At 35.2% G+C, this 12858-nt stretch overlaps 1 protein-coding gene across 1 annotated transcript in view; it reads left to right on the top strand.

The window, feature by feature from the left end:
* The window catches only part of cdh13.L (cadherin 13 L homeolog), a 523301-nt gene that overhangs the window by 96528 nt on the left and 413915 nt on the right, over positions 1–12858 (top strand). Inside the window, 1 exon segment of the mRNA NM_001094730.1 lies at positions 12608–12719. Coding sequence (NP_001088199.1) covers positions 12608–12719 — 112 coding nt within the window.

Raw genomic sequence — 12858 nt, 5'->3', positions numbered from 1 at the left:
TATATATATATATATATATATATATATATATATATATATATATATATATATATATATATATATATATATATATATATATATATATGAATTTATAATGACAGATGGGCTGTTTTGCCTGAGAATTAATTCATGTAATTGCCAATTATATGGGCAGATTTATCAAGGGTCGAATTTCAAAGTGGAAAATATTTCGAAATTCGACCATCGAATAGAATCCTCCGACATTCAAATTCGAAGTCGGAGGATTTTATTCATCGCGTACGATCTTATTCCGATCGTAGTACGATCATACTTCAAAACGTACGATTCGAAAAATTTTATCGTACGATCATACGATTTTTCTTCGAAACCCAAAAACTTAGAAATAGTTACTGGCAGGTCCCCATTGGCTAACATAGCACTTCGGCAGGTTTAGTTTGGCGAAGTATTGAAGTCGAAGTTTTTTTTAAAGAGACAGTACTTCGATTATCAAATGGTCGAATAGTCGAACGATTTTTACTTCGAATCGAAGTCAAAGTAAATTCGAAGTCGTAGTATCCTATTCAATGGTTCAAAGTATCCAAAAAATTACTTTGAATTTCGAATTTTTTTTACTTCGAAAATTCCCTCAAATTCAATTCGACCCTTGATAAATCTGCCCCTAACTGTATAGAAGACAAATACAGAAGGAACTATACAGTTAAGGGATCAGTTATCCATAAATGAATTATCCAGAAAGCTCTGACTTAGGAAAAGGCCATCTACCACAGACTTAATTTATAGAAATGAATTCACATTTTTAAAAATGATTTCCTCGTTTTCTGTAATAATAAAACAGTAACTGGTACTAAGCTGCATGTATAAATATTGGTTTTCGGGTTTCGCAACTCAAACGTGCAGAATCCATTTGAGTTTTTGCTTAAATAAGATACCATTCGAGTTGTGAGTTCATTCAAGGTATAAAAAACTCATATTCGACCATTGATAAATAACCCCCTTAAGTACCTTCATTGTAATAACCTTACAACACAACAGTTGCATAAAATGAATCCGGGAATAAGTTAAGAATTCCCCAGATGTCATCACTCCTCTGCCGACTTTATCCATTTGGTAGGACATGACCAAGTGTACAGCTATTTTGGGAAAAAGTGGCTAAGCAAATACTAGACAGAACAAACCTAATCCTTCCACTGGACCCTGTAGCTATGCTACTAAGAGTTATTCCATTTAGGGCTGAACATACTTTGCTTATTATACTGTTCATGTCTGCTGAGAAGACTATTGCACTACATTGGAAATCGGATAGGGGCCCAACAATAAGGGCATGGGAAAAATGATCAACAATGATATACCCTTATACAAGCATTTTAAGAAAATAATTAAATATTTTAAAAATTATTTCCTTTTCTTTTGTAATAATAAAACAGTAGCTTGTACTTCATGGTAACTAAGCTGCAGAAATCCATATTGGTGGCAAGATTATTCTATTGGGTTTATTTACAGTGACAAATTCCTTATCTGAAAATTTCAAGAAGGTCCCATGCTTTTCTGATAACACATCATATACTCGTATGGGTCGTAGAATGAGAAGGACCATGTTTTTCCAACAATAACAAAATAAATAAAAAATATTAGATACGTGCATAATAATGGCAATTGGGCAGCATGATAGAGCAATGGTTAATTCTTCTGCCTTGCAGCTGGGTTCAATTTTAAGCAAGAGCACTAATTGCAAGGAGTTTATATGTTCTCCCTGTCCTTGTCAAAATCAGGGTTTAGTTTAATTTGTGTCAAGAACAGTTCTGTTTGCTTACTCTTACAACAAATGTCATGTATACAGTGCAACATTTGCCATGCTGTGTTTGTGATCTATAATCTTGAACAGAAGTAATTTTTGTAGTTATCACATCAATAAGCAGTGTCAATGGTTTTTAGATAAGCCTCATACATACATAAATAAAAATATCCAATATTGTTTGTTCCAGTTTCAGTGCGGAGGTTATTTTCACATTGTTAAAATATATATATTTTCTTTGTGTTATGATACAGCTTAATTATTGTGTTGCATGCCCATTTATTGAGGCTAGCTTTCCAATAAGTTGCTGCCTCTAACACCCAACAAATTAGAAAAGTATGGGCATTGCTCATTCTTTTTTATGAGCTTTACCATCTGTTAAAAAAAAGCAGTTGTAAATTTGTCCTTAATAGTGATGGGCGAATTTGCGCCGTTTCGCCCAAAAATTCGCGAATTTCGCGAAACGGCGAAAAATTCGCGAAAACGGCGTCTCGTTTTTGACGCCTGCGCCCGTTTTTCGGACGCCGGCGCCCGTTTTTTGACGCCGGCGTCCGTTTTTAGAAAAAAAATTTCGCGGGCGGGCGTTTCGCGAATTTATTCGCTGGACGCGAATCGCGCAAATTAGCCGCGAATTCGCGCCTGGCGAATAAATTCGCCCATCACTAGTCCTTAACTTTTGTTTGAAGCATTTAAACTAAAGTGGGGTGAATTCCCACTTCGGAAACAACATTGTTTAAGGGGTGGCATACATCCATATTAGCATTTGTACATCATAACATAGATTAGAACTGTGTGCACCCACACTTTCATTGACTTGTACAATATGCAGCCTGTAACCCCCTTATAAAATGGAGTTATTTTCCCTGCCATCTCATTGTGAAAGTGAATAATTTATTTCTCTTTTGGCAGGTACGTACATTACTACTACTGCAGAGGAGGGTTCCTTGTATACATTATGTACAGCCGCAATCCCTCTATGCTACAATGCAATGCTTGCTGGAATGTTTATGGCATGTCCAGTACTAAAACTTACTTATTTGCTCCAGGGCTGGATTTGGAGCGTGGGCACACACACCGGAGCACTGGCCAAAAAAACGTGCCTGATTTGCGCGAATTTTTTCTTATAGCTGTATTATATTACTTTGTATTATTTTTCTTATATAAGCCTGTCTTGGGAATAATTAGCCCTATGAGATTTTAATTAGCACAGGTGACCTATTCGAGGTGGTTGCTGCCAATACTTGTCAGCTTTGTTCTTGCTTTATGCTGCTTGTAATCAATCTAATCCTGGCTGCCTTTTTAGCTTTGCAGGGTCACTTTTATTCAACACAATTATTTTCTACTTTACTCGAATTAGTCTTAGTAAACGTAAGAGGATTGATGAAGCTAAGAAATCCTCTCTCTCATCCACCCACCTCTCTCTGTCTTCTTGTTTTCTCTTTCCCTCTGCAGCATTAAAACATGAATTAGTGTGAAATAATATTAGTGGGGTGTTGTACTGTTGCTGTTAGGTACAAAGATTTTTGAAGGGGTGCATATAGTAGATGAGATGTCTTGTTTTTCATTGTCTTTATACAATACAAGTCATTACATTAAAAATACCAATAAATATATATGGCATTTGTGATCTGTTATGTGGAAACCTGTTATCCAGAAAGCTCTGAATTACTGGAAGGCCTTCTCTGATCTCTTCATTTTATCCAAATAATTCACATTTTTAGAAATTATTTTCTTTTTCCCAGTACTAAAAAAGCAGGACCTTGTACTTGATCCAAACTGAGATATAATTAATCATTATATTACATTAAATTATATTTTAGTAGACATAAAGGGGGAAATTTAGTATAGGGCGAAGTGGGTAATGCTGGCAAAAATTCACTAGCGAAGAAGATAGACTGTAGCGTTACTTCGCTCTCTAACGCCAGGTGAATTTTCGCACTGGTGAATGGACGTAACAACGCTAATTCACTAAGATGCAGATTTTCCTGAACGTTACCTCTTGCGCCAGACTTCGCCACCTCAGACCAGTCGAAGTGCAATAGAGTAGACTTGGTCCAAAAAAAGTTGAAATTTTTTCTAAGTCCCAAAAAACGCAGGCGTCTTTTCCTTTTTACAGGGTGATAGGCTGAAAAAGATCCCCCCTACATTTGCTAACATATGGCACCTAATCTATACTGTGGGCACATGTGTAGGGCAATATAACAACTCTATTTTATTTTATTAAGGTTCCCTGGCCTTGTGTAGTGTAATTTATTTGCTGCAGCATATATATGTCCATTGTACTTTAACTGCACGCCGTATGTAAATTTGCGAACGCTAGCGTAACTTTGAACTGCTGACCGTATTTTCTCTAGCGCATCTTCGCAAGCGTTCGGTACCCTGTGCGCAAATTCAGATCTTCATGAATTAGTGTTGTCCAGGCTAATTTATGCCTGGCGAACTGTTGCGATGTGCACAAAGCCAGCGCTGGCGAATTTGCGCAGGTAAGTAAATTTGCCCCAAAGTATAAAGATACTAATTACCAAAAGATCCAGTATCCGGAAAAAGAAAGAAAGAAAGAAAGGAAGGAAGGAAGGAAGAAAGAAAGAAGCTCATACATACACACACTGTATATGTATACATCACTCATTTAAAAATTGTATTCAGTTAAGGCTATTGGACGTCTTTCTAATGTCTCTGTTCTGTAATTTACAGTATGACATTTTAACAACAACAGTTAAATGGGCATTTTGTAAGCTTCACACACCACAAAACAGGTGCTTTTAAGGACTGTGGAATAAATTCGGACAGAACGCATTGTCAGAATGTGAGTCATGAACAGTTAGCTCAACTCTAGCCATGTTTCCAAGGAAAAGCTTCATTTCTCAAGGACTCGATTGGGCATGGTGGAAAGTAGATGAGAATGGAAAATATAGTCCGAAGGCGAGACCAGTCTACTTAACTATACAATTTACGATTGAATGTACATCGATTAGAAACGCTGAATAAGTATACACTGTGAGCCTTCTTTTTTTACTGAAAACAGTAAATCAGAGCCAAAAAAGTCTCAGAATTGAATAGATCTCAGGAAAAACTGAACACAGTGATTCTCAGCTTAGTAATAACCATGATTTATACAAAGCTGGCTTTGTTTTAATAATTGAGCATAGTTCTGAATTTACATGGCAGTCCAAACAAGGAATTATTGAAATTGGATTGAATTCAGGCACATCTATCTCCTATTGCAATGTTGTCCTATTTATTACATTTTTATCTGTCCCTGAATCTAGCCCAATTTCAACAAATTTGTGACCCCTGGCCTACGGCCATTAGTTACTGTCCCTTTGTGACACCTCTTCTATGACTGACAACATGTCTCATAGACCATCGGGTATTAGGGGATATAGGGGTAGGGTAGAACTTGTGATGCGATGCTTAGAAACTTAGAAATGTGATGCCTTTAAAAAATGACCACACTTTAAAATGTAGTAAAACAAGTCTTTTAAATCCAACAAACACAAGTCCTACTTAGTAGTAAGCAATAGCAACCAATCAGATATTTACTTTCAAACAAGGGACCAATATATATTGCCTTCTGACTGGTTACAATGGGGCTGATTTATCATCAGTTTGAATTCAAATTGTTACCGCAATTCACATTTTTATGCATTGAAACTCACAAACCCCAATTTACAATTTACACAACTCTATGTTCAATGTTTCTTAAGATAAAAAAATTGAAAAAACCTTGAATGTAAACTTTCATCATCTAAAAGCTTGCGAGTTCATGTAGAAGCCACCCAACATTTAAGCAATTTTTTTTAATTCAAGTTTTTTGTTGCAAAAAGTAGAAAAATAAATGCTTTCAAGTTTTTTTCAATGGTTTTTTTGATTGTTTTTTTTTATTTTTAACAAATAAGCACACATTCGAGTAAATTTTGGTAAAATTTTGAGTGTATTTGAATACAAAGTAAATTCGAATTTTGATAAATGAGCCTTTACGTGTTATCTGACCTAGTGCAAACTTTGGGATTATTGCTACAAAACAAAAAAAAAATAGATTGTAGTTTAAACAAATGTAGCTACAATTACATTGCTGCCGACCAGTTCGTTGCTGGGATCATGACTCCTTTTTCCATTAAGTTCCGCGGTGTAATAAAAGCCTACACATTCAACTTAGCTTCCTATCTCATTTCTGTATTGAAAGAGGGCAGGGTGGACGCTAATGTTTGTTATGTGATAAATATAATGGAATATATTACAAAATAAATGTGTGATTCAGGTATGGGATTTGTTATTCAGAATGCTTGGAACCTGGGGTTTTCCAGATTACTGATCTTTCTTTTATTTGGATCTTCAAAACTTAAGTCTACCAGAAAATTATTTAAACATTAAGGGGCCCATTTACTTAGCTCGAGTGAATTTCGAATGTTTTTTTTTTGGCTACTTCGACCATCGAATGGGCTACTTCGAGCTTCGACTACGACTTCGACTTCGAATCGAACGATTCGAACTAAAAATCGTTCGACTATTCGATAGTCGAAGTACTGTCTCTTTAAGAAAAAACTTCAACCCCCTATTTCGCCAAATAAAAGCTACCGAAGTCAATGTTAGCCTATGGGGAAGGTCCCCATAGGTCCCCATAGGCTTGGCTAACTTTTTTTGAACAAACAAAAATCGTTTAATCGATGTATTAAAATCAAGGGTCGAATTTCGAGGGTTAAAAAACCCTCGAATTCGACCCTCGAAGTAAAATATCGAATTCGAAGGATTTTAGCGCAAAAGGATCGAATAAAAATAGTTCTTTCGAATCGAACGATTTGAACGATTTTAAGCGATCGATCGAATGATTTTTATTCAATCATAAAAAGTTCCCAAAACCTATCTACAATGTCCCCATAGGCTAACATTCAACTCGGTAACTTTTATTTGGTGAAGTATTGAGTCAAAGGATATTTTAAATAGACAGTACTTCGATTATCGAATGGTCGAACATTTTTTACTTTGAATCTTTCGAATCATTCGATTCAATCGAATTTGACCAATGCGATGGTCGAAGTACCCAAAAAAATACTTCGAAATTCGAATATTTTTGCATTCAAACTATTCACTCGAGCTTAGTAAATCTGCCCCTAAATAAACCCAATAGGCTGTTTTTTGTGTCCAATAAGGATTAATTATTACTTAGTTTGGATCATATAGATGTATATGTATAGTAGTTTATAATAATCTGGATTATTTGGATAGAATGGTGTCCATGGGAGTCTTTCCATAATTTGGAACTTGCATAATGGGTTTCTGGATAATGGATTCTATACCTGTATAAATTTGTGATAAATATAATACAAACAATTGTTAAAAACTTTGAAAAAGCAACCCCCACCCCTTTGGTATTGTTTCTGGGTATTTGCATCATGATAAATCTGGGTATGTTTCACTAGCTATACTGTATATTACTCTTTTATAAACAAAAAAGAATAAACATTACATCATTAGAACATAATAACATTTCCATACATCAGCAGAACATATGGAGAATGTGTTACTGACCTCAGTAATGTTGCCATCCCATTTCTTATATAAAAAATAAATCTAAAAAAAAACCAAAAAACAAGCAGTATGGTTGACTGTAATCAATTCATCCACCTACTACATAGAAAGCAGAATAGCCAGCAGCATGACTCTAATATGATTAGTATTCGGTCTGCAACTAGTGTATATATACAGTATGTATGTATATATATATATAATGTATATATATATATATATATATATATATATATATATATATATATATATATATATTATCCAAACTAAGATCCTTATTGGAAGCAAAACCAGCCTATTTGGTTTACTTAATGTTTTCTAATTACTTAAAGGGATACTGTCATGGGAAAAAAAAATTTTTTCAAAATGAATCAGTTAATTGTGCTGCTCCAGTCACATGACTTGGGGCAGCTGGGAAATTGACAATATGTCTATCCCCGTGTCAGATTTCAAAATTGAATATAAAAAAATCTGTTTGCTCTTTTGAGAAATGGATTCAGTGCAGAATTCTGCTGGAGCAGCACTATTAACTGATTCATTTTGAAAAAAAATGTTTTTCCCATGACAATATCTCTTTTAGAATAAGATTTAATAATTATTAAGAATTATTAGTAAGATAAAATAATGGATGGGAGTTTGGTCGAGCTTGGTTTAATAAAAATATGAGAGATAAATAAAAGAGTTTTAGTAAATAACCCCCAAGTTCTGCTGTGATTCAAAGGGACCCAATGCAAAGGAAGCCGGAGGTGTAAGTTTATCCCCTGCAGATACAGACATTCATTTTAATCTCACCCAGTTTAGCTAAAGTAACTCCATCAAGTGCACAACTCGCATCATTCATTTTTTTCTATAAGTCCCTCTCAGAACAGAAATGAAAAGTAGATAACTAAGTCCACAGATTGACAAGGGGGCTGGAGGCACCTTTTGCTCATATCATGTAGTCTGCCAGATGGAATAGTAATTATATTATAAAAGGTTTGCCCACATATTGGCTATAAAAAAAGTATTTCACATCCAGAACAATAATTTACCAAGTTAATTCCCCCAATAATTATAATCCTATTTCTGCAAGTGCTGCTGTCAGTCAGTAGCAATGGTCATTCTTTTAATGTGAGTTTCCCCAGGCTATTTTTATTTGTTTTTTTTGCTTTAATACCGATTTATTTTTTGTTGTTGTTTTACCTCCCTTATCTCATCTTCGGGTCCTAATGATAGCCGCTTGTCTTTTTTCTTTCCTCCCCTTTTTTCATAATTTTAATTTACTCTGATTAAAAGTAGAATTATGATCGGATGAATTTTATATCTGGAACAAATGGATGGAATCATCTGCCAAATCCAAACAGCAGCAGACTTTACTAGCAGACAGATCTATGTATATCATATTTCTTTACAACTTGGATAGATTTTCAGCATTCAGCTAAAATGATTACTTGCTGAATCTGAGGCTACCAAATGGCTGTCAGATGACTTTCCAATTACATATTGCGAGTTAAATTGGTGATAATTTACATTTATGTTGCGTTAGACATTAAGTACGATAACATTTTGTTCTGTTGCAAATAAATTAAAATGGGTCGGTTTGTTGAGTGATCAGGGGAGGGTGGGAATAAAGGGAATATTTACCATGGGCAGTGCCTTTACAAAGCAGTTCATGCCATGAGCTGAATTTGCAGAAGCCGTGTCTGTCTCTGTTGCTCTATTGTAGTAGCTCTAGCATCTGCTCTGGCATCATTTATCAAACTCTTCAAAATGGCTGGAAGATGATTTACAGCTGTTTGCATGTTCATTTATATAGTGCTAGTTGTATACACAGCTATGTACACTTTTACAATACATTAATAGCACAGCCACAGGGAACAAACATTGCTGTAAATAAATATACATAATTAAAAAGATATGTTATGCAATATGTTAAAAGACATGGATATTAGTAGGCCCTAGCCCTGTCATCAATTGAAAGGATATAATTGTTGCTATTCAATATTGTAGTGTTATTAGTCTATAAATTGAATCAGATGCTGTGCTAGTGTTATGTTAGGTAGGTATTTGGGTTTAGTTGTAAAAGGGCTCAAGAAAATCAGAGATGGAAATACAGGTAATAAACTGGCAAGAGAGAAAGGTTTAAGATGGCATTGGATGTTGGTTGTGTGAAAAGGCAGTGGCTCTGAGAGGATTAGTGATTAGTAGGAGCATTTTGTAAGTTATCTCTTGCTTAACAGGGAGCCGTAACTACTATTTTAACACCGGAAGAATGGGTCCTCTCCTGGGTGAGATGAGAAGGATATATCTGAAGAGCAGGGGGATATAAAGTCTGTAAGGCTGTTAAGTAGCAGTTTGCAGTTGTCTAGTCAAAATAGGTGTGGGTATGAATGAATACTTTAGCAATAGGTCATTTTTATGGGACCCACTATCCAAAAACTGGTTATCCAGAAAGCTGATAATTACAGTGAGGCCATCTTCCATAGAGTTCATTTTTAAGCAAATAATTCAATTTTTTAAAAATCTTTCTTACTTAGGGCCGGATTCAATTCTGTGAGAAAAAGGTTTATCACGTGAAAAGTTTCAATTTGAGATGCACTTCAACTCTATTGAAGTCTATGGGAAAAAATGGAACTGAATTTGGGGAAAAGTTTTTCTTTACTCCAGGTCCATTAAAATCCATTGAATAGATAAGGGCCCCCAAAAAGAGAGGACCACGTAGAGAATCACAAAGCACCTCCATAGAGAAGAAAGTGTGTGTCTTAAGTGAGCCCTATAAATCTTTAATTTAATGAAGTGACCCCCCATAGACTAAATAACAGGTAGAAATGGATTGGAGAGCACACAGTATGTTCTTCCCCACAATATGGTTATCTAGATCCATAATGCTTTAATGTTGCCTTTGTCATGAATAACTTCCCCCTCATTGTGCAATGTGGCTGCATCTCCTATTAATAAAGAGCTGTACAGTGTGTATGTTAATACAAGCCTACTTTTATCTCAGACTCTCATTGATTGATTTTGTTTCTGTGCAGCTGCTACATTGCAGCTAAAGTGCCCTCTAATGATGTCTTTTATTGCTTTGTAGCTGTACAGTTTATTACATATATCAAGTGATGATGCCAAGGAACATTAATCTATTAGAAAGTGCTATGTAATTTAGAAGCTTTAAGCCATGCCATGCCTGCATTTTCATTCTGTGGAAGAATATGTATGTTTCTAGGACATTGATTATCGCAGGTGTTGTTTATAATAAGCACTGTATCATAAGAAGATTTTTGTAGGTGGCATATCAATGTTTCATCAACATTAAAGAACCAATAATGTCAAAAAATATTTTTTATTTATTTAAAGTTTGATCTTAAACCTACAAGTAATCCATTTCTTGGTATCAGATGTCCTATTTTATATGAGAGAGGCATTCATTATATAGTCTCGTAGAGAGCAATGAAGAACATTTAACCCCTGTTGTTGTTCCTGTGTAAGAACTAAACACATTGTATACTACAGAGCTAATCTGTTATGTAACCTGAGCCTTATTCAGCTTGGGTGGCTACCCCCATGGCTACACACCAACGTATTTAGATAAACTATAGTAGTGTTTCTGAAGGAATCACGCCAATTTTACCAGTGAAGGGCAATGAGACAGGTATGGGATCCATTATCTGGAAACCCATTATCCAGAAAATTCCCGAATTACAGAAAGGCTTTTAAAAACCTTGTACTTGATCCAAACTAAAATATAATTAATCCTTATTGAAAGCAAAGCCAACCTATTGGGTTTATTTAGGGGCCGATTCACTAACTTCGAGTGAAGGATTCGAAGGTAAAAAACGTTGAATTTCAAAGTTTTTTTGGGCTACTTCGACCATCGACTACTACTTCGAATCGAAGGATTTGTAGTGAAGTACTGTCTCTTTATAAAAAACTTCGACCCCCTCATTCGCCATCTAAAAGCTACCGAAGTCAATGTTAGCCTATGGGGAAGGTCCCCATAGCCTTGGCTAAATTTTTTTGATCGAAGGATATTCCTTCGATCGTTGGATTAAAATCCTTCGAATCGATTTTATCGTTCGATCAAAGGAATTATCCTTCGAACGGTCGATCGAACTATCTGCGCTAAATCCTTCGACTTCGATATTCGAAGTTGAAGGATTTTAATTCCTAGTCGAATATCGAGGGTTAATTAACCCTCGATATTCGACACATAGTCAATCAGCCCCTAAATGTTTAATTGATTTTCTATTAGACTTAAAGTATGAAGATCCAAATTACAGAAAGATCCATTATCCGGAAAGCCCCAGGTCCCGAGCATTCTGGATAATAGGTCCTATACCTGTATCTGGATAATAGGTCCTATACCTATACTGTGGAAACAGTTCTAATTCGAATATTCGCCACCTAAAACCTGCCGAGTCAATGGCAGAGGTCCGTTGAACAATTTGAATATGTTAATTGCCTTACTGACATTCGAGGTTTTTTTTCGGAGGAAAACTCGATTCTAATTTGATTCAAACTTAATTCGAATTGGATTCAAACTTGATTCGAATTAGAAATTAGAATTTTCGGGTCAGGACTATTCAATCAAATATTAGATGTTCCAGTTTTTTTCAGAAATAACCTCCTATTTGAGTTGTGAGTACATTCAAATTTATTAGAATAAAAAAAAAATTCACACAAATTCAAACTTCGATAAATAACCCCCTACGCCTAATGGACATGTTGTGTTTTCTCTGCTGGCATTAAACCAGTGAATGAGAAAACGCACATTTGGCTGTTCTGTCTTGTATTGTATTGTTTTGAGCAAAGGGGGACCCTGGCCAAATTTGGTCTTAGAATGGGAGACTGAAGTGAAAAAAATACGACATCCACTGGTCTAAAGTATAGTTGCTGTATATAATGAAAGGTTTGTTTTTGCATAGAGAGCAACAGCTCATATTTCGCTCAGTGGCGTTTTCATAAATGTTTTGTAGGTAATTGACGAGAATGAATAGAAGCTGATGGCCCTTTATTTATCAAGATATGTTTGGGTAGCTTGTTTTTTGTACGTGGGTATATTTTAAATATTTTATATCATAATCACCAGCTATATTGTAGAGTTCTTAAGAAAACACTGAAACTTTAGAAAAGAACAGTAATAACCATCATCACTGCTGCCTTGTTAAAGACCACGGGGAGTTTTTAATTTAATAGTTAATGAGGCAGATCGTTTTCCTTGCCTTATTCCTAGAGAGCACACCTGCATAGCACTTAATGTGACTGTTAATTTCTATTAACATGTGTTTTTTTTTCTTTTTGATTCTCACATGTGGCGTTTGGTTCCCTCAGGTTCTGGTATTTGCCATTGCAAATGATTTTGAGTGCATGCCGGGATTCCAACAGAAGATATTCTATGTTGAGCAGCATTCAGAATTTACAGAGGATCAACTTGTTTTGAATGGTAGGTAATAACATTTATTTGATTGAAAAAAACTGGTGATGGATTGTATAAGAATTCATGATTTTTCAAAAATGTCAGTCAAATTCATTAAATCAAATCTGAATTTGCTCTATTAGAATAATGTTGATGCAATTTTCAC

This window comes from Xenopus laevis, chromosome 4L (assembly GCF_017654675.1).
Source record: "Xenopus laevis strain J_2021 chromosome 4L, Xenopus_laevis_v10.1, whole genome shotgun sequence".
Classification (NCBI taxonomy): Eukaryota; Metazoa; Chordata; class Amphibia; order Anura; family Pipidae; genus Xenopus; species Xenopus laevis.
Note: the sequence above shows the minus strand (reverse complement) of the source record. Positions and strands in the feature narration are given on the sequence as shown.